At 50.2% G+C, this 22,049-nt stretch overlaps 1 protein-coding gene across 8 annotated transcripts in view; it reads left to right on the forward strand.

Annotated features, from left to right (window-relative positions):
* Positions 1-1,557: 1,557 nt before the first annotated feature.
* The window catches only part of DCTN1 (dynactin subunit 1), a 59,128-nt gene continuing 38,636 nt past the window's right edge, over positions 1,558-22,049 (forward strand). For 4 of the 8 annotated variants that reach the window (XM_082236293.1, XM_082236294.1, XM_082236295.1 and 1 more), the window contains exons 1-3: positions 14,821-15,069; positions 18,004-18,082; positions 19,875-19,906. In XM_082236293.1, the coding sequence (XP_082092419.1) occupies positions 14,842-15,069; positions 18,004-18,082; positions 19,875-19,906 (339 nt within the window). In that variant the 5' untranslated portion in view covers positions 14,821-14,841. Of the gene's footprint in view, positions 1,581-5,118; positions 5,395-14,820; positions 15,070-18,003; positions 18,083-19,874; positions 19,907-22,049 lie in introns of those variants that run through there. The other 4 variants (XM_082236297.1, XM_082236298.1, XM_082236299.1 and 1 more) reach the window with 2 other exon arrangements.

A 22,049-nucleotide genomic window follows, 5' to 3' on the forward strand; every position in this document is an offset into this window, starting at 1 on the left:
TCTCAAACAAAGATATGCTCTCCCCAGCGCACATTCCCAGCATGTTCGCATTCCTGCCTCAGCGACCTCTACACTGGCTTGGTCATGCCCGCAGAACGGAAGATGGCAGGATCCCCAAGGACGTGATCTGCGGGGATCTGGTTCCAGGCACCAGACAGCATTGGAAGACCAGCTCTGCATTACAAAGATGTCTGCAAATGTGACATGAAGGCTGGCAACATTAACCCTGCCATGTGGGAATCCCTTGTAGACAATCACAGGGCCTGGAGACAGAGAGTTGGGTCTTGTATCCAAGCAGTGACGAGAGGAGATATGGCCGCTGGGAGGAGCGCAGAGAGAAGAAACGCCCTGGCGCATCTGCAGCAGCACAACTGGATGCTTTTCTCTGCCCCGGCTGCAACAAAACATGTCTCTCCTGTATTGGTCTCTGCAGCCACAGCAGGCGCTGCAACCTGCCAACAGTTTGACTTCACTCTCAAAGGCACACTCCTCCATTGCCGGCCAAGATGGACAGGTGCCAGAAACAACATGGAGGACAGGTTTATCAGTAGCTACTGGTCGCAGAGGATTGTGTACTTCCTTGGGGACCAGAGACAGCCTGCCAGGGAATACCAGCTGCTGAGGAACATGAGCGTGAGTGCTGGTGCGCTCATGCGCTGCTTGTGGGCTTCCCACCTGTGGGAAAGAGGATCCTGGCCTTACAGATCTGGCTTTGGGCTCAGCCAGCTCTTCCTAATTTCTTAACTGCTTTGTCTCTGTGAGGGTTGGGCAGTGAATTTAATTTTTCTGTAGGCGAAGGACTATCTGCTTGTGCATTTGTCAGTGTGGCAGCACTTGCGCTCCGGAATTCACTTCCTGTGGACATGAGGCAGGTGCCCTTTGTGGTTCCAGATGCCTCCTGCTGAAAACTCTTCTGTTTCAGCAAACCAGAAACAAAGACATAATTTAGTTACTTACATTTATTTTAAAGTTATAGTGAGTGTTATCTTTGTTTCTAATGATGATGATTTTGTTTTTTAATTGCTTTATGGATTTTTAGCTATGTTTTATCAATAATTCTATCTGAGCATTACTTGGGGCGATATTTATTATGCAGTTTATAACTTTTCAAAATAGAAGAAGAAGAAGAGTTTGGATTTGATATCCCGCTTTATCACTCCCCTTCAGGAGTCTCAAAGCGGCTAACATTCTCCTTTCCCTTCCTCCCCCACAACAAACACTCTGTGAGGTGAGTGGGGCTGAGAGGCTTCAGAGAAGTGTGACTGGCCCAAGGTCACCCAGCAGCTGCATCTGGAGGAGCGGAGACGCAAACCCGGTTCCCCAGATTACGAGTCCACCGCTCTTAACCACTACACCAAACTGGCTCTCAATAATAAAATAAATAAAAATAAAATAATAAAAATAATAAATCAATTGTTTTATTTGTAGAAGATAAGATTCACCGGCTGGTTTAAAGCAGAAAGAAGAACCATATTTATTTGCCCAAATCAGTTCAAAGGAAAGAAGGGAAAGCCGGACAATGACAACCGTTGATTCAAGCTGAATCAGCTCTCTGCTACAACCCCAAGGTCTCGTTCCTGGTCAGTCAGTGTCAGTTCAGGCTCCATGAGTGTATATGTGAAATTAAGATTTTTTTACCCTGGCATGCATCATTTTGTGCTTGCAAAACAACCCTTATGTTTTACTGGTGGGACGTGTGAATGTTTGGGTGGGGGTGAGGGACTGAAGCTCAGTGACAGAACATGTGCTTTGCATGCAGAAGGTATCAATAATAAAATTTAATATTATTATTAAGGCCCCAGGTTGAGTCCTTGACATCTCCAGTAGAAAGTATCAGAGAGCAGCAGGTAATGAGGAAGTCTTTCCCTCTCTGCCTCGCAGAGAGTTGCCGCCAATCTGAAGAGACCCTATTGGGCTAGATGATCAAATAAGGCAGAGCTTTCTAGGCTAGTACAAAACAACAGAGATTTTTTAAACGGCCGAGTCATAAAGGTACTGTGTTGGCCCATAAGTATGTATCAGGGCAATACCTTTATAAAGTTTATCAAAATGCCACAAAATAGTGTGCAAGCTTTTGTGTTCCCCAGAACTCTTCATCAAGCTAGAATAGATGATAAGTGGGGTAGGGCGGCTGTGGAGAGAAAGACTGACGTTCAAGCCATCCCTGTCTCTGCCGGGTAAGAATTTTAAGATGGAGTGGGGGAGGAGGGAGCAGACATTCAAAGGAGACCGTTTAGGTGCTTTGTGGGTTTCTGGTTGCAACCAGGTCTGATGGCATTGCATGCGTTGGTGTTTTCTTCTTTCTGTAGCATTCAGAATGTTAACGACAAGACTTTATATAAATATACTGTACAGTACAGTCATACCTCGGGTTATAGATGCTTCAGGTTGGGTTTTTTTGGGTTACGGACCGCCGAAACCCGGAAGTACTGGAACGGGTTACTTCCTGGTTTTGGTGGTCGTGCATGTGCAGAAGCGGTAAATTGCGCTTTGCACATGCACAGAAGCGCCAAATTGCAACCTGTGTATGCGCAGATGTGGGTTGCGAACGCTGCGGGTTGTGAATATGCATCCCACACGGATCACGTTCACAACCCGAGCGTCCACTGTAGATGAAAGGATGGAGTTTGCAAGATTTTAACAAAGACTGGGTTGAGAGTAAAGAGATGAGGAATGTGGTGTCAGAGAAAGTATGAATTGGGAGCCATTTATTATTATTATTATTATTATTATTATTATTATTATTATTATTAATAGCAACACTGATCTCACCGTCAGCTCCAGCCCAAGACATTTTGGCCCCTGAGGTGAACCCCAAAATGCTCCCCCCATTGTCGAGGGGAGGAGGGCTGAGTGAAGATCCGCTTCAGGAGCAAGGCGGTGGGGATAAAGATCTACCTCAGGATCTGCTGCCCCTGTGGATCCTGCCGCCCGAGGTGATCACCTCCCCTTGCCCCTGCATGGGCCGGCCCTCCTCACAGTCCTTCTTTGTTGTGCTTATGTAATCATTTCATGTGGAGAGGGAAATAGATCACATGAGTCGATTGTCAGACTCTATGGGCATGTATGATGGATGGAAGTTTCTGTAGACATTGTGGTTGCCTCCCAGAGTAACCTCAGGTGCGTTCTTATGTTAAGTACTGCAGGGGAAACTACCACATTGATTTTATCAGCTCAAGATGTTCAAAAATATCACCTTGTGTCACAAAAGATTATTGAAGCGCTTCCTGGCCAAGTGTGCTGTTGAGCTATTAAGAGGAATTGCCAGTGTGCCCAAGGATGCCCTGTGCCTCCTCTTCCCCACCCCTTATAGGGGGCGTTGCGTGAATCTGAGGCCTTGGGGTTTCTTCTGGATCTGCCAACTCTTGGAAGTTTGTTGTTTTGAACAGGGGTGCTGATCAGACCAGTCATCAGTCAGGTTAATGGATAAATAAGTCTCCACATGATCAATTGGGGAGCAGATTTGAAAGCAGCCGCAAGAACAACAATGGTTATTTTTGACAGGCAAAGTTGGCACCACCCGGTGAGAGGCATTCGCTCCCACTCTGACACGTGAGAGGGGAGAGTCTTCTTAAGGTAGGGCTGGGCCATAATCTTAAAAACAAAACGGTTGCCTATTCATTTGTAATAATTATATGCAGATTTAATGGATCCATAGGCTTCACTCCTGGGCAAAGGAAACCTGAAAGTCAGCTGAGTTCACCTGCCAGATGCCCGTCTTCTTCACAGCATCAGCTCTCCAGCGTTTTGAGCAGGAATCTTTCCCAGCCACTGAAGGGCTTTAGCTCGGTGGCTGAGCTTCGGAAGGTCCCAGGCTTCACCCAGAGCGCCTCCAGGTAGGGCTGGGAATGGCATCCTCTTCAAAACCCTGGAGAGCCGGTCAGCGTAGTACTGCATTTCCTGACACAGTATAAGGCAAGTTCCTGGAGACATCAGGAATCAAAATGGAGACCTGGCAACCAAAGCATGGGCTCTGCCACTGGGCAACAATTGTCCCTACCCCCCTCTCCTCAGCTGTTTCTCAGGTGGTGCTGACACTGCTGAGCAGGGAATGGTTTGTTTGGTTTATGGATTTATTGGCCAGCAGTAGGTATGGAAGAGTCAGGTGGTAGCAGAGGAGCCCTGCTCAGGGATGGTTCAGGAGCCGAGCTGGCGGTGAGAAATGATTCCACGCACCAGGAGCAGCATGGCAGAAGGCCTGGAGGTGGAACTAGAGGAGGCGGCAGCAGAGGAGACGGAGAGGAGCAGCAGCCTAAGTATAGAGCAGTGTTTTTTAGAAACTGCTGGAAGCACCTCCTGGTGTTCTGATCAGTAGCAATGAATCCGGGCCCTTGCTTCTAAACAGGACATTTGAAAGAGGACCCTCACTAAGGCAGGCCTGGCGGAATGTGTTTGCTGTGTAAGTCCACCTAATGGAGCCCTGAGACGCTTTGCACCGCCAGTTTCAGAGGAGGTTGGCTCCTTAGGATGTTAGCAGCAGATGGAATCTGGTCCTGCCAGAATCTCCAGTTTCTACCTGCTGCCTCCCTCTCCCAGGTAGCTCGGGATGTCATGAGGCAGATGGTCCAGGGGAAGGAGACTGATTGATTTCGGAGCAAGTCGTGGTTAACTCTTGAGCTGCCTGCCCCTCGCCTTCCGCCCTGTGTGGCTGTGTCAGGCAGTGGAGCAGTTGAGCTGGGTCTTTGTTGCCATCTTGCCTGAGATCTGATGGGGAGCCTTGGCTAGCAGGGTGGCTGCTGCTGCTGCTGCTGCTGCTTGCTACTCTTCTCTGCTTTCCCTCCTCTTACTCTCTTTCCACTGCAGCAGGGAAAAGGGCCCAGGGGAGGTGGCCTAACTGCACTTCTGGGAGCCAGCGATGGGGAGGGGGTGCGCATGGGTGATCAGGACAGGCAGAGCTCCAAGTGGTACACCTGAGGGCTGTTCCCCAGACTATTCCAGACAGAGAGGGCCAAAGTGGAGCTCAGCCTGTGACTTGCCTCTGGGCTGGTGGGTGCTTCTGGTGTGCGGTGCGACCTTCGCCTCACCAAGCGCCTTGCTCTTCCTTTCTGAGAGCAAACACGGTCTAGCATTAGGACCCAGTGGGCTGACAGAATCTGTGACAAGAGTCTGGAGCAGCACTGCAGAGTGAGTCTCCATCAGCTGGGCTGGATTTTTGTGTGTTGGAGGCTTAAAGACGCCTCTCTGTCAGCAAAAGGGCTCTTTTCTCCCCGTGTGGCCGGAGGGAGAGGGTGGCTCAGGGCGTGGGCATGGAAGCCTCCTCTGCAACATAGGAAGGGGCAGGATCCTCCCTGGCGAGCCCCCTGCCATGAGCTGAGAGCAGCCTTTTCAGAGATAATTAAAGCTGGGAAGAAAAACATCAGCATGGCCCAGACCAAGAGGCACACGTACAGCCGGGTAAGTGACACATGGGCAGCCATTGGCCGCTCTACGCCTGGGCTGCGCTCTGTGCCCCTGTAGGTACAGTCTCTCTAGATGCAATCTGTTGCGAGGGCAGCCTGCAGATGGTCTGGATGGGGAGAAAGAGAGAGAGGGAGAGAGAGTGTGTGTTTCCTTTGCCGGTTCCCTGCCATGAATTGTGCCTCCATGCCATGTATGTTGAGGAAAGCTGGGTTGTGGGCTGAATTTCCCTGCTAGCCAAGCCCTTTCGATGGAGGTGGGCCGCTGTTATTTGCTGCTGATACTGTAAGGAGGTGTCAGCTGAGCTCTGGTGATGGTGAGTTTTCCCAGGGCTCTCGAATGCAAAGCTTCTGGGCTCCTTTCCCTTTCTCCCCCCTCCCCACCCCAGCAACCACTTGCTCCCACCCGCACCCCCTCCCTTATCCCCCCCACTCATTTCTGGGTGGTCTTTGAGAGCCCCCTCTTCCACCATATTGCAGTTTGGGCATCCGCTGCAGACTCCGCAGCAGAACTCGGAACCAGCCTCACAATGGGGCCTTTCTCTGGAGTTTCCCCCCTTTGTCATTTTGTTCTTGCTCTCTTTCCGCGCCCACCCTGCCCTGCCTGACCCCCAGGGAGGGCTGAAGTGACACACAAGATGTGGGGTGGCTCAGGCAGTGCGTTTGAGCATCCTTGCTTCTGGGCCAAGAGCTTGGTGTTGCTTAAGGAGCTTGGGGAGTGCTGAGTGGCCACCTTTGTGTCTTTCTTCACCTTTGCAAGCCTGGAAGGAGAGGAGGCCGTTCTGGGGCTCCCCTGGAAGGAAGCATGTGCAATTCCCAGGGAGGCCTTTCTTGCCGCTGCTTCTTGCTGGTTCTTCGTTGGAACATAGGAACTGCCTTATACCAAGTCCGACCGTTGGTCCGTCAGCCCCAGTACGGGTAGCACTGACTGGCAGCAGGGGCTCTCCAGGGTTTCAGGCACGGAGCCTTTCCCGCCCTACCCAGAGAGATGCCTTTGGAGATTGAGCCTGGGACCCTCTTCATGCAAGGCAGCTGTTCCACCTTTCAGCTGTGGCCCTTCACTGGTGGCCAGGCCACTTTGTCCTTCGGCTCCTCTGCATTTACCCTGGCTAGTTTCCGTGGAGGCCCCAAAGCGGGTGGAAGGCGTTGTCTTTGGCGCTCAGCTGACAGTCGGGAGTGCAAAATGTTTGCCCTCCAGGCTCTGGTGTCTGAGAAGTGAGCTTGTGGTTCTGCAGGGGTTTGTTCCTTGCCTCCCCCTGTCCTTCCTCTTCCATCTCTGAAAGGGGCTGGCAGTGACTGAAGTTTCATCTTGGCTGCCTCTTGAGCAGGGCAGTCGGTCAGGAGGCCTCTGGGTCTGATGCGCTCTGGGTCTTGTTGCGTTCTTTCAAGCACAGCCTCTGGAGGATGTATCAGCTGCCTGGGCTGTGATTTTTATAGTCTTCCAGGTTTGGAATCCTCTCCTGCCCCCATAAACCCAAACTGGGTCAGACTCTTGCCAGAGACAAGGTCCATTGGTGGCCTGTTGAAAGGAAAGGCCTTCACTTGTGTGTTGCATGCCTTGCCACTGGGGTCCCCTCTTAAGCATCTGCAGGACTTGATGCCGGCTGGTTGGGGAAGGGTCTTAGTGCAGTGCTAGTGCAGTTTGAGTGCAGGGGTTCAGGGTTCAATCCCCATCATTCCCAGACTCCTGCCTGAGATCCTGGAGAGCTTTTGTCCTTCCTTTCAGACGGTGCTGAACTCAATGGACACGTGACCTGACTCGGTACCCCATGTTGGTCCTGCACTGAACGTGCCTTGTAGAATGTGGTTGTAGAATGTGGCTTGGCTTGCTGGCTCGAGTGATCTGCAGCAGCAGCTGCTGCTGTTTCCTTCTCCACAGCGCTGCACCAGCTCTCTGGTTTTAAGTTGTACCAGGATTGGTGGCTGCACTTTGGGACATTGGGGGCACAAGGCAGTTTAGACTTTCTGGCTCTTCTGCATTCTTTGGCTGACATGGAACATAGTTTTCCCGTGGGCTTTCAGTTTTGTGCTCCTCTCTGGAGGGCTGGGCACCCTTTGTTCTGCTCGTGAGCTCCTTGGAGCCTCCCCGCACCCATCACCTTGTCCTTCCTTTCACACTGCCTTGCTCCCCTTTTCTCAAACCCAGGCCAAGCGCAGGTCAGGGGCAGGCTGGTCCTTGAGCAGAGTGAGGGCTCCTGCCACACAGACACCAGCTCTGGCTGGTTTGCCTTTTCATTTGAAAGCAACAGATCATCTGTGCTGCTCCGATCGCCTTTGATGAGACAGCAGCCACCCCCATTCTGTCACTGGGTGACAAGTCAGTTATTAATCCTTGAGTAATCTCCTCCTTTGGTGAGGAGGGAAGATGGCAGTTCTCTGGTATAACATGGCTGTTGATAATGAGGCTTAGTGCAAAGGGAGCTTTGCTTCTCCTCCTCCTCCTTCCAGATGAGTCTGTCCATGTCTTAAATTGGAGGCGGGAGATGCTTCGAATCCTGCATCCTGGCCTCTTCTTGTTGGAGGGGTGGGTGGGTGGGTGGCAGGGCAGGCTGTGGAGCTGAAGGCCTTCCTCAGACTTGGGATTTGTACTTCAAAGAGACTCTTGGAGGAGGCCACAAATAGCCTTCTCCTCTGGTGTTTGAGCTGTTGTGGTGTCAGAAACTAACTCCAGTGAGGAAGAAGGAAGCCTGTGATAAGGAACCAACACTGTAGCTCCAGCACATTACCTTCAAGCAAAGCAGGCGATGCTCAATTGGTGTGGAAGATGGTCTTTTTCCACAGTCTCCCGTGAGAATGAACTTTAGTGGCAGAGTCTCGTGCCTGCGTGTTTCAGAAATACTGTGATTTGCATGTTTGGGGAAGTGTCTGCCTTGACAGCCCTAGAGAATGAGCCCCGCTCTGAAGTGGAGAAGGCAGGGGGCGTCTGCAGCCAAGGACAGGCACTCACTGTGAGTCAAGCATCAGGATTTTGCCAAGAGAAGGTCAGAATCTTCCAGATTTCAGTTTCACAGAGCGACACTGGAGTCCCACTCATTTTTATGTATTTATATAAAGACTTTCTGTCTTTTTCACAAGGGTTCAGTTGCCTTGAACACTTGTGGAAAAAGCTAGAGTGAGATTAAACATATATATTAAAAAATGCAAGAAGCTTAAATTGCTCTGAAAGTTAAACAGCAAGTATGGCAGCATAAACATGTTATAGAGGACTTTTGAGGGGAAAGGAGCTGTTGGTGCAACTTAGGTTGTACTGAATTTCTTTCGTTAATGATCTTTATATATGAAGTTTCTATTGTATTTTTGTACCTGATTTTCATTTGTCATGTTTTTCTTTGAGAGATTATCACGTTTTTCTGTTAATTGTGCTGCTTTAAATATAGTTTATTATTGCATTTGTACCTATAGTGCTTGCAATGTCCTGTTTATAAATGACGGGTTGTAAACTGAAGTGGCACAGAGATGATTTAAATAAAAAATATCTAACTTTCTGCCCTCTGCCCAAAGGCTGTTGTGAACAAGTGAGCCTGAGAGAGGTGCCTAAAAAGCCCAGGAGGGAGAGCCCTGAGCATACCTCCTCCAGGAGCTCATTCCTTTAAACCAGGGCAGCCAGTGAGAAGACTCTGTTCCTTGAAACATGGGTGTAACTTGCCAGGTAGAGGGGACCTAGAGCCCAAGCTGGGGTCCTGGCTGTTCCTTTCTCAATTCCACCCACCCTGCTGTGAGCAGGCAGGCTAGTGACAGGTTCTCTGGCTCATCTGAGGGATGCTGCTCTGATTCAGTGGTAGGTGGCAGGTCCTGTGACTGGCAGTTCTGTTGAACCCCTCTCTCATTCCCACTGCTGGAGGGCACCTTATCGTATCCACTGCCATGTGCTTTGTGGCATCCTTGTGTTTTCTCTAGACACGTTATGTGGGTTCCCAAATTGAGTTCACTACCTCCTGTGCAATTCATGGTGCCTGGTCTCCTAATACACCTGCGTAATTTCTGGGGCATCTTTAGACAAGCAGATGGAGTATAACAGCTTGTTCACCCTACCACACATCTCTTCAAGTTGGGCAGATGCTAGGATTGTTGTTGTTTAGTCGTTTAGTCATGTCCGACTCTTCATGACCCCCTGGACCAGAGCACGCCAGGCACTCCTGTCTTCCACTGCCTCCCACAGTCTGGTCAGACTCATGCTGGCAGCTTCGAGAACACTGTCCCACCATCTAGTCCTCTGTCGTCCCCTTCTCCTTGTGCCCTCCATCTTTCCCAACATCAGGGTCTTTCCCAGGGAGTCTTCTCTTCTCATGAGGTGGCCAAAGTCTTGGAGCCTCAGCTTCAAGATCTGTCCTTCCAGTGAGCACTGGCGAAGGGGCCTGAATAACTCAGAGAAGCTATGAGCTCTGCCGTGCAGGGCCACCCAAGATGGACAGGTCATAGTGGAGAGTTTTGACCAAATGTGATCCACCTGGAGCAGGAACGGGCAAGCCACTCCAGTATCCCTGCCAAGAAAACTCCATGGACAAAGACAACAGGCATGCTAGGATTACCTCATCCAAAATGATACCTGAATAATATTCCCCAAGGAGGTCCAAATCATTTTGTCCGTCTGAATGTGGAAGTGGGCTTCCTCCATCTCTCCTTGCCTTGCACTCGCCTTTGCTGGGCTGCCTTGAGGGTTTTTCTCTCTAGCAAGCCCAGCTCTCTTGGTTTTCCTCCTTCCGTCTGGATTATCCTCCTTTTGGAACTTGCTTGTTTTCTGGTGGGTGCTGCTAGTGGCTGGAGGAATAAAAGGCATCCTTGTGAGAGATCTGCAAAAGCTGCTCTTCAGTCGTCTTCCCAGGATCCTCCCCTGGCCCCGTTGGGCAGAAGCTGCTCCCTGTTATTCCAGGAGCCCCACAGCCCACGGGCGGAAGCAGCAGCAGCAGCCATAGTTTGCTGGCTCCGTCCTGTTTCTCACAGGCACAGCTGCTTCTGCAGAGCTCGGTTATTTTACTTTTGTTTGTCTCCTGAGCTGTATTCTGCCAAAATGTATTGCTCATTTTGTTATTAATTACTTCACTTTTCAATTTAAAATCCTCAAGGGGGCTAGTAATAAAATACACTTATCATAATAAAATACAGTTATCATAGAACTGTAGTGCTGGAAGGCACCCCAGGGGTCATCTAGTCCAACCCCCTGCAATGCAGGAATAGCAACTAAACCATCCATGAGAGATGGCCATCCAGCCTCTGCTTAAAAGCCTCCAAGGAAGGAGAGTCTATACCACCTTCTGAGGGAGTCTGTACCACTGCTGAAGAGCTGAAGAGCTATTACTGTCAGTTCTTCCTGATGTTAAGCTAGAATCTTCTTTCTTGTAATAATTAATGGCAAATACAGAGGACAAAGCAGTGCAGACTAAAACGCCAGGGAAATTAAAACTTAGTAGCTTGCCCTGCTGAATTCCTGCTCCTCTGATGGAGAAGCATCAGGATAGGCCTCCATGGGAACATTTCCATGGCAGAGGACCTCTTCAGCATCTCAGCTCAGCCATTGGTGGGAAGAGCTTAAAGAGCAAAGAAGCTCCATAATGAAGAGTGAAAGTGCGAAAAGGCAGCCCTTGTTCATCCTGGTTCCAAGCAGATTCGTTGAATTGGGCCTGGAAACCAGAAGGAAGCCAGCGAGGCTGTTTGGTCAGAGAGTGAGATGCTCCCCAAAACAGAAAGCTTTGCCATAGCATCCTGGAGAAGCTGAAGTTTACAGACACTTCTCCAAAGCAGCCCCAGGCAGAAAGAACGCTCCAGTGATGAGGCAACTAAGGCATGTATGTGTCACCATAGCCAGATACCTAACTTCTTTAGGAATCTCAGGCGAAGGATGCCTTGCCCACAGCCCTTATTAAAGGGACCAATGGCATGTCACTCACTAGGCTGCAGGGACGATGGCATTCCTTGGCTAGAATGCCCAGGGTGCTGGCGGTGCTGTTGTTACGACATGTATTTAATCTCTTTTTAGCTACTGATGAATTTCAATTTTCTTTGGAATAGACTGTTTTTACAGGTGATTTCAATGTTTTATTTCATATTTGTGGTTTTCTTTCAATCAAGCAGCATATACACTTCATTAAATAAAATAAATAAATGTATATTCCAAGCTTCTCCCTAAGGAGCCCACAGCGGCAAGCACAAAAGATAACAATTCTGGTACAGGTGGTGCTGCGTGCCCTGGAACTAAGTGTCCTGGTGAGCAGAGAACAGGGGTGGGAATTCACTTAAAAGGCGAGAAAGGCCCTCCTCTCCTCTCTGTTTGAGCCTGTAAAGAGAGGGTGGCTTTTTCTTTCTCCTGCCCAGCATTTAATCCTTTAAGTGTGCCTTCCATCACTTCCTGGTGGGAAGAGCATGTCTCCCTGCCCTGGTGCAGTTGCACTTCCACCTTAGCCAAGCTGCTGCCAGACCCAGCACTCTGCAGAACAACTGTGTCCCTCCCCTCTTGGGGTCTGGTGTGGGGCATATGCTGGGTGTCTGCAGCTCTCTGCCTCGGGAAAGTAGTTATTGATTTTAAGTGGGCTAATTTCTTGCTTTTTCAAGCTTTCAGCTCATGAACCTGGAGTTTGGAAGTGAGCCTCTAACAGGGCAGCTGCACTGCTGCATTTTTAAAACAAGTTTCAACAAGTTTCCCCTCCCCACCAAATTTGTTATTTTACACGCATCGTCTTCCAAAACCTTCTGTAAGTAGTGTTCTCTTTTCTGCAACCCACCCTTAAAAAGCATAACATTCTTACTCGTCTGTGAAGAGTTTTTTTTTTAAAAAGCCGGCCTTCACTTGGTCTTGTTTTCCATCGTTTGGGTGCCGTCCTTACATTGCTCCCATTTTGTGCAGGAAGCCTCCTGGTGCCTTAGACTGAGTAATTTGCAGGTCTGTCCCTGCATTTCTCAGGCCGACTGAATTTAACCCATCAGCAGTTTTCCTAGGAAGGCAGGCAAACCAGAAAGCCTGCGTCTTGTCAGGGGTGGCCTATTGGAGGCGAAACTGTGTTGGGGGCGGCTGTTCTGGGAAGGCGACCAGGCCTTCCTTAACAGGCAAACAGGGCACTTGGGCTGCTGCTTCCCATCACAGCCCTGACTGGCTGACTTCACATGTCCGTTTCCATGTCTGTTGCAAAAACTGCAGCTTGCATTTTGGTGCTTCATGAAGATGAGAGTCCTAGGTGCAATACTTCAAACTGTTGGCCCAGGATCTCTGGCTCCTTCTCCAAGTGCAATGTGACCATGGCACTCTGGTATAGTCACGTTGACCAGGAATCGGGCAGGCTGGGCCACTGAGCCTTGGCCAGCAAGCTGAGCAACTGGGTATGACTAGAATTGCAGTTGCAGAGGCAATAGTTGTGGAATAGATGTGCCAGGACAGGTCAGCTCTGTTCTCAGTAGCTGAGCTATCTCTGTGGGTTGTTCTGGCGTGTGGATTCTGGGCTGGTCCTATGGCAGTTTTTCCAGTGGATTTGTTGAGCTGCGGTAACCACACACTGCATGCATTAGAACAAAACACCTTCCTGTGATTCTGGGAAGAAGCACATATAGGAGGATTTGATTAAAAGGTGTTTTTTCTTAATACAGTCATACCTCAGGTTACAGCCGCTTCAGATTGTGTTTTTTTGGGTTACGGACTGCCGAAACCCGGAAGTACTGGAATGGCTAAATTGCGCTTTGCGCATGTGCAGAAACACCGAATCACAACCCGCGCATGCGCAGACTCGGGTTGCAAACGCTGTGGGTTGTGAATGTGCATTCTGCACGGATCACGTTTGCAACCTGAGCGTCCGCTGTAATAAACAAGGGGAGTGGACTGGGAAGGGAGTGAGGCTGTTACAAGATCTGCGCCCAGGTGTCAAGCCGTGGGATTCCTGGCTGTGTGCTGTTAGTCTGTTCCATGGGGCGGTGCCGCAGGTGATAGTTCCCTCTTCAGACTCGCTGTGCTTTCATTGTGAACACACCATCCCCAACAGGGTTCCATGCTGGCAAAACAGGTTGGTTGCACATAGTCTAGACTTCAGAAAGGCACTGATGGATAGCCAAAGCTGTAGATGTTTCCCAGCAGGAGGGAGAGGAAGACACGGATCCAGGCACTTGGTCTCTTAAAGACTGATCCACAGAGCTTTCCCTTTTTACGGATGCTCAAACCATCAGACTTTCATATCCCAGACTGAGCCTTTCTGCCTGGAGAGGCCACTTCTCATCTTGCAGGGAGCGTTACTGGAGGAGGAGAAGGATGTTCTTCAAGTGGCAGAAAGCCTTAAAAGGCAAGAGATTGGTTGCCAATTTGCTCCCGGGCCAGGTCCAGGGTGTTTCTGTTTGTATATAAAGCCCTTAACAATTTGGGACCGGTTTACCTGCAAGAGCACCTTGCCCCCTATATATGCCAACTCAACTGCTTTGATCTGCGGAACTGGCACTGTTATCGGTGCCACATAATGCCCATTCCACACTTGTAGGAAATGGATCTCTCAGTGTGGCAGCACCTGCCCTTCGGAACTCCCTGCCTGTTGATCTCAGGAAGGCACCTTGGCTGTTCTCTTTTCAGCGCCTGCTGGAAACATTTTTGTCTAGTCAAGCCTTATATTGAAGATTTTAAATTACTGCCGTGAATTTCTTTATGGATGATTTTATTATTTTATCTTTTTTGTAAAGTGCTTTGAGGTTTCCTCCCATCAAGCAGTGTATAAATTTTCTGACATCTATAAGCGCTCCAGCCCAGAGAGAGGGTGGCTTGCAGCAGTTCTTGGAATGCTCTGGTTCCCAAAGAGAGAGAGGGGCTGGGCCACACGCTGCCACATTGTGCATTTCTAGCGAAAGGACCAGGCATTTCTGAGAGGCCGCTTCCCATCTTCATTTTGCTCTGGCAGAAGTTGGAAGCGATTTGAAGGGGCTTGGAAAAGATTCTTGCAATTGCCTCCATTTAACTCCTCTGGGTTTCTTTTGGGCCTCCAGTCAGTCAGCTTCCATAGAACCAGAAGCATTCAGCAGACTCATGTGGCAGGCCCCCTTCTACTTGAGGCTTTTAAAGAAAAAATATGGGGGGAAAGAGGGTCCACGCCCGTGCGTCATAGTCCTATGCAGTCTTGTCTTGAAAGCCAGCAAGGAGCCAGATTGTGCAGCTCCCCTTTGCAGCACATCCCACATCCCATATTTGCCTGGATCTGTTTTCCAGCAGCTCATCTCCCTTGTTTCTGGTCCTACTGTAAGGGAATCCACTAAGCAGCCCTTTGCCCTCTTCAACGTTTATTTCAAATCTATGAAGAAACTCTGTGACTGGCCTCCTTTGTTCAACGCTGCCGTGTCTTCGCGTGTGTAGAGAGGAGGAGGATTTCTCCTTTGTGGCACTGAACAATGCTTTGGGTCCAGATTCGCCTAGAAGAGCCTCGTTGCCGTTGTCAACTGACCCTTGGCTTCTCCCTGTTTCTTTCCCCAGGCATCGAGTGCCAGCACCAGGATGAGCGTGGAAGTGAGCGGCAAGCCCCTGAAAGTGGGCTCCCGGGTGGAAGTCATCGGGAAAGGGTACCGTGGGACGGTGGCCTATGTGGGTGCCACGCTCTTTGCCACTGGGAAGTGGGTGGGCGTCATCCTGGACGAAGCGAAAGGCAAGAACGATGGCATGGTGCAGGGCAGAAAGTACTTCACCTGCGAGGAGAACCACGGCATCTTTGTGCGACAGTCGCAGGTAAGCTTCCTCTTGAGCAGCCGCCTGGCGGCAAGGCTGGGTGTTACCGATATCAGTCAGTGCTTGTGTCAGTCAGGAAAGAAGTTCTGCTCAACACGCTTGATAGGGAGAGTGTCTCTCTCCCCCTTTAAGGTGCATCAGCCGTTTCCAAGCATCAACTGCGGTTTTACCCTTTCTGGTGCCCTCGTGAGTCTCCTAAAATAGGAGGCACCAACTTGGTGCCCTTCATGCCTTCCCTTGGTGCCCACAAAGCCTCCGAAGCCCACCCCTCCCCACCCCACTCACTGCCCCCTTGGTCCTGAGGCACTAAGGGTGGTTATATAGAGCAGAACTTAGAGTAATGTTATTCTTCCCTGCAATTTTAACGCCATGTGCTTTTCAAGCTCAGATTAATTCTGCTGGCTCTGTCACGCACGCCCTTCCTTCCTCTGGAGAGGAAGTGAGCAGAGTGGGGCATGCCCATGGCACTTGCTGCACAGTCCTGATGCCCCCACAGATCAGATAGGGAGGTTGTGGGGGGGTTCCTGGTCGGGGAGCTTGAGGTAACCTGGCTCCTCTGTTCTTCTGCTGGCCTTGGCTTATGTCTTAAGGATTCTGTCCCAGTGCCATCTGGTCCTGGTTGACTTCAGTCCTGGTAGCCCAAGATGGTTTTGTGCTTGAGCTGGGAAACCCAGATGGCAAGTGATGTGGGGCCCAATCCCCCCATTGCAGCTCGTGCCCATTTCGGTGTGTGTTGTGCAGAAGATGGTCTCCTTGAGTCTCCTGCCCTTAGTTGTGCCCAAACCCTCTTCCTGGAGCAGTTGGGCCTTCCTTCTGGAGGCCTGGCTGCTGGGGCTTCCTCTCTCTCATTTCCTCCCTGAATTTCCTGGTGCTGCTTGACAGATCTGTTGCTATGGCAATCTTGTTGGCAGCTGGAGCTGGTTGCTGCTGCTGCTACTTCAGGTCCAGCTTCTTCCTGGTGATGGGAAGCGAAGATGCAGAAAGACGTGGCTCTGGCCGGGTTGGGCTGCTCTCTCCTTCGCCTTCCTCCGTGCCCCAGTTAGGGGTCAAGTTGACAGGTTGCGCAGGGCGAACCAAATGCTGGGTATCTGTTTGGAAGCTGCCTCATGTGACATAATCTGCACATGCTCTTGGGCACGAATTAACCAGTGAGGGGGAACAGGAAGGCTGGGGCAGTTGGCCAGGTCTTTGTGGTGTCCCCTGCTCTGTGTGTTTTGGTGGGGGGGGCGGGGCGGAAGGGAGTTTGCCCCAATATGCAGGGCTGAATAAGGACAAGTCCTTGGATAAGGGCCCCCTTTTTGACCCTTGCTGCACTAGCAGGTTGAACCAAGGGAGGGGCCAGCCTGAAACCCTTCCCTTCCTCATTGCTGCCTCTGCCTCTCCGTGCCCCTTTGCTCCTGAATGAGTGGGTCTCCCAAGAGCGGTGGGTTAATAATATTCAACTTGGGGAAATGGCCAGCTCACTCCCCAGTAATCACGGAGGGAGTTTTCCCCCTCCTACTCCCCTTGCTCAAAGGGTGTTGCCAGCACAGAAAAAAAGGGAGAATCTTTGCGATGCCTGAATTATATAGCCAAACCCAAAGTTCCAAACTATTAAGACTAGGGATAAGGGAAAGTCAGATATGTAGCAGTAGAATGGGAAAAACCAACCACAAGAGTTTGCTCTCTAAAGAGTCTATACCAGACAATCTTAAAGGGAAATCCTAAACTTACTTACAAGACTGAGGGCTCAGTAGAAGAAAAATTTCAGAAGGAACAATTTCCGTTCTTATACCTGTAAAATTCTGGAGTGGTGCTGGTGTTGACCGAGGGAAGAGAATCCACCAGTCATCATCATCATCATCATCATCACCATCATCATGTTATTATTTATACCCCGCCCATCTGGCCGGGCTTCCCCAGCCACTTTGGGCGGCTTCCAACCAAATATTAAAATACAGTAATGCATCAAACATTAAAAGCTTCCCTCAGCAGGGCTACAGGTCATGTATGCTTGATGTACTTAGCATGTGCGGCAGGGAGCCACTGGGCATGGAAGACTGGTAAAATCTTTCAGCAGCCCAGGAAGGGGGAAGCAATGGGTGTAAATTGGGAGGTGTTTCCTCTCTGCTGCCAGTAGACAGGGGCCCCCGAGAGATGGGGGAGCTGCGCTGTTGCATCAGGCATGGTGGCTATTTTATTCTCAAGCCTTTTTCCACAGGCAGTTCTGGGGTGCTAAAGGGGGTGTGTGTTTTAGATGAAGAACTTAGATCTTCTGACCAAGAGCATGTATATAAAACCCAGGCATATTGGTTTTGTTTTAGAAAGCAGCAACTGGGTTCCAGGGGGCCACTTGCCAAGTCCATAACTAGATTTGAACCCACACATCTTGGGGTCTAGACCCTTGTGACGGCAGCACTGCAGGCTTTTCAGAAAGATCTCAAAAAACAATGTTTCTTGCTGGCTTTCTTTCAAAGGGGTTTACTTTTTGGGCTTTGATGCTCTTAGTACCGGTGGTATTTATGTAATGCTCAGCTATTTGCTTGTTTGAGCTGTGCTAATATATCTGTGTGTATTATTAGTGTTTTTATATTAGGCGCCACCTTGAGGTTATTTACTCTTAAAGGCGGTACATAAATCTTCAAATAAAGATCAATAAAACTCTTCACTTATTGAAGTGTGAGAGGCCCTGTCAGTTCTGGTTTTTGACAAACCACCTAATTCAACTTCCTTTTTTAATGGATTTATGATGCTGCTGTTGCAATTATTTTAAGCTGTAATGATATGTTTTATCTGCTTCCAACCCATGTTTTAAAATCAGCATTTTGATTTTATTTTATGTTTGTCACTTTGCATTGAATATATTGTAAGCTGCCTCACTGAGGGTGCTTACTCTGAAATGTGACCTAACAGTATTTCAATAAATAATTTATATGAAATGTTAAATCTGATCAGATCCAGGTTTTTGACGATGGCGCAGAAACAACGTCCCCGGAGACGCCGGAGTCTTCCGCTTCGAAGGTCCCCAAGAGAGGTAGGGACTTCACTGATCCTTGACTACCTGTTCATGTAAATATAGTAGGGACAAGCAGGATTTTGCAAGGTTCCTGCTGGAGCACCTTGTTTTCTCTGGCAGCTGAATTTGAACAGCAGGCAGCTTAAAGAGAGTGTGGAGAGAGGATCCCATAGGGTCAGTGAAGCCAGATAGGCAGGTGGAGATGAGAGGGGAAAGAGAAAGCAGCCGGCTTCACTAGGCAGAGGTGAAGGGAGGTGACGATTGTCCTGGGTTAAGGACCAGGGCATAGGATGCAGGAAGTGGCCGGGTTAGTCTTCTAAGGTTGGGATGCAAGAGTGAGGCCGGCAGGTGAGAAGCGTCAGAGTTTCTGGACTTGGCCTTAATGTTTTCTCCCTGGAACTCTGAGCAGCATGGCTTTTTGCCAGAGGGTTTCCATGGAAACTGGTGGCTGCTGCAACGTTTGGTGCAGGCGTGAAACAGATGGAAAGGACGTGCTGGGCTCTGCTTGGCTGTAGCTCTCTTCTCTCTTTTTCAGGAGCCTCTGGCTTCCTTAGCACTCAGGCTACAGCAGAGCTCAGAGCTCCCTATAACATGGGCTGGTGTGTCCCATGCTGGGTAAATTGGTCTGAGATTTGCAGCGCCCTCTACCCCTCTCTCCCTGGGAGGGCATGCCAGGGCTGGCTGGCTGATTTGCTAGAAACCCTGCACTCCAACTTTGTGTCCCTTCTCCACAAGTCCAGAGTACCATTAACATCAGGTGAGGCGGTTTGACTGAGTACATCAGCAGTAAGCAGCTGCATCTTTTTTAAGCATTCTGTTTTGCTCCTTTGGGATACTTGATTTGTATCTTGGGGTTCCTCCTGCTAGGCTAAAACCTTTTGTTTTCTTTGTTGGTGGCCCTGATTCGCCTTCAAAATGATTGGCGAGGGCCATCTGAGTTCGCCATTAAAGCATCATATCATCTCCAAAGTAGCTTTTAACATTCACAATAAGGCAGCTGGTATCACAGAACACATCCAGTAAAGACAAGTGGCAAATGACCGATACGCATTAACTACAGGACGGTATCAGGAATGAAAGGGGACGTGCCAGGTTCATTGCTGTGCAGAGAGAGGACATCACAAGCCGTGTGAAGGATACTGGGTGTGCTTTATTAGTTATTGTGGGGTTCACTAAGTTTTATAGCAGCTATTATTATTATTAGGGACGTGGGTGGTGCTGTGGGTTAAGCCACAGAGCCTAGGACTTGCCGATCAGAAGGTCGGCGGTTCGAATCCCTGCGACGGGGTGAGCTCCCATTGCTCGGTCCCTGCTCCTGCCAGCCTAGCAGTTTGAAAGCACGTCAAAGTGCAAGTAGATAAACAGGTACCACTCTGGCAGGAAGGTAAACGGCGTTTCCGTGCGCTGCTCTGGTTCACCAGAAGCGGCTTAGTCATGCTGGCCACATGACCCGGAAGCTGTACGCTGCCTCCCTCAGCCAATAAAGCGAGATGAGCACCACAACCCCAGAGTCGGCCACGACTGGACCTAATGGTCACGGGTCCCTTTGCCTTTACCTATTATTATTATTATTAACTCCGTTGCCTCAGTGGACCCTGGTTTGCACGTGTTTGGAACCTGACTTTCCGCCTCTGCCTCACAAATGAGCTGAAGGGTATAAAATGGGAGCTGCCTTCCTGGTGAAATTCAGGAATCCAGATCCTCCCTTAGGAACTTGCTGCTGATGCCTTGACAGGTGCGGAGAGAGTAATCCATTTTCCAAAGTCTCTTCTGAGTGCTTTGCTTCTTTTCCTTTTCTCGTCTCCTCCAGATTCTTCGGAAGGTCCCAAAGCCAGCAAGCTGGTGAGTACTTTGTTCTTGGGACGGGCGGACAGTTCATTCCATCCACGTCTAACTTTTGGTTTGAAGGGGGGGGGGATTTCGACCCAGACGCTTGAGACTTCATAGACTTATAGAACTGTTGTTGGAATGGATCTTGAGAGCCGCCTGGTCCAGCCGCCTCCAGTGCAGGATTCTCCCCTGGGTCATACGTGACAGACATATGCTCTGCTTGAATGTTTTGTGGCTTCGCTCTCAATGTGCGCAAGGGCAGGGCTGGGATGGGAGACTCAGAGCACACATCACACCCGTTGCAAAGGCAGCAATTGCTTTATGAACGAAAAAGAAGGGGATGGGAGCGCAAAGTCCTGCAACCACTGACTGAAATGGGTGTCTGCTGGAGCAAGCCAGATCTGTCTGCCAGGGGCGCCAAAGCTTGTGCCGCTGCGTGTCCAGAGGTTTGCTTATTTGTTGCACGTGCACTGAATCGAGGGCTCTCTCACAGCCACTGGGCTTCCTGGCTTCCTCACACTCTGGGTCACAAAAGGCCTAGGCGTGCTTCTTAGTTCTGACCCCTGGACTTGGAGCTGCTCGTGCAGTTTGCAGGCCAGGGCGCCTTGCTGGGAAGATGTTCCAGGCTGCACCCTCTAGTATCACACCTTGGCCCAGGCCACAGGGATGAGTTGGCTTGCATGATCAGGGAGTGGGGGTGTTGTCCCGGCTTCAACACGGAACCATGCGCCCCTCTCAACTGCCACGTTGGCTGATCAAATGACTCCGTCCGAGGCTGGTTCAAGCTGCTTGCTGAGTTGCTGGTTCCTAGCGATGCGTCAGGGAGCACATGGCACTTGCAGCTGCAAGGGAGGGGGGCTGGTTCCTTTTCCTCCAGGATGCTCTCATGGCCACAGTGGAGCACAGCAGCCTGCAGTCAGAGATACGGACCCAAGAGCTGTGGTGGTGTGAACTAGTGCTGACTCATGATCCTGTGCTCTGTGGAGATCAGAAGTTCCCAAGTCCAGCCCCTTGCTTGCCTCTCCTCTAGGCCGATGGAGAGGACATGGGCAGTTAGCTGCAGCCCTCTGGCTGGTGGTGCCTTTCCTTGGGTTCCCCTTCATGTGGGGCAGAAGGGTGTCTGTTGCCAAACATTTGCTTCACCCTCAGTTTTGCAAGCCCTCCCATTCAGTTTCTAAGTTATGTGGCGGTTCAGTGGGAAGATTACCCCCCCACACACACACACCTTGCTGAGCCCCAGGAACAAGGGGGGAGGATGAAGGCAGAGGGGCAAGGTCAGAGTTATGCCGAAGGAGCAGCTCTGCCGGGGGGGGGGGCAGTGACTGACTCAGGAGGGAGGCAGGTGGGTGGGTGGGTGTCTCATGAATTGGCGCTGCTGCCCTCCAAACTCCCTGGTTCTCTTAAATAAAGAATAATAGTAATTTTATTATTTGGACCCCACCTACCCGTCTGGGTTGCCCCAGACCCTCTGGGCAGCTCTTTAGAGCAAGGGCACTTTTCCTGTTGCTGGCCTTGCAAGGGGAGCTGCAGTGCCCAGTGAACAAAGTGCTTCCAAAGGCACCACCTGCCCCAACAGATGCCGGCAGCATGGAGCGTGAAGCGGATGGTTCGCGGTCGTGGGCTTTGCAGGCGCCTCTCACGCGGCACCAGCTGGGCAGCAGCAGCAACAGCAGAGGCTGCTCTTCCTCCAGTGCCCCCTTTCCTGGTTTCCGAGTTATTAAAACACTGGGTGGGAAGAGATGGAAGGGGTGGGGAGTAAGGTGCTCATCCCAGTCCCAACCTTTCCGATTTTGAAGATGGCCTGCCGGGATTTGCCCCCAGGTGGCTGGCCTAAGTTGAGGCTCATCAGTCTTTTCAAATAAAAAACATTATGGAATTCTGTTAATGTGCCCTCCAACATTAACATACCCACCGCAGTCACAAAAATAGCTTGTGTTAACCAACCTAACATCCAAGTAGCTTAGTTGCTTGGTGATATTCAGCTAAGCTTTACTTGGAGTCCACCCTCTGAAATTAAAGGACCTCAGTTAGTCATGCTCATTAATTTTCAGTGGGTCTACCCTGAGTAAAACTTAGTTGACTGCCCCCCTCCCTAACGTTTCACATGCAACCGAAAATCTTGTGGGCTTCTATAGTTAAATAAATGTGATTAACG

This window comes from Podarcis vaucheri (genome assembly GCF_965113315.1).
Source record: "Podarcis vaucheri genome assembly, chromosome: 9".
NCBI lineage: Eukaryota > Metazoa > Chordata > Lepidosauria > Squamata > Lacertidae > Podarcis > Podarcis vaucheri.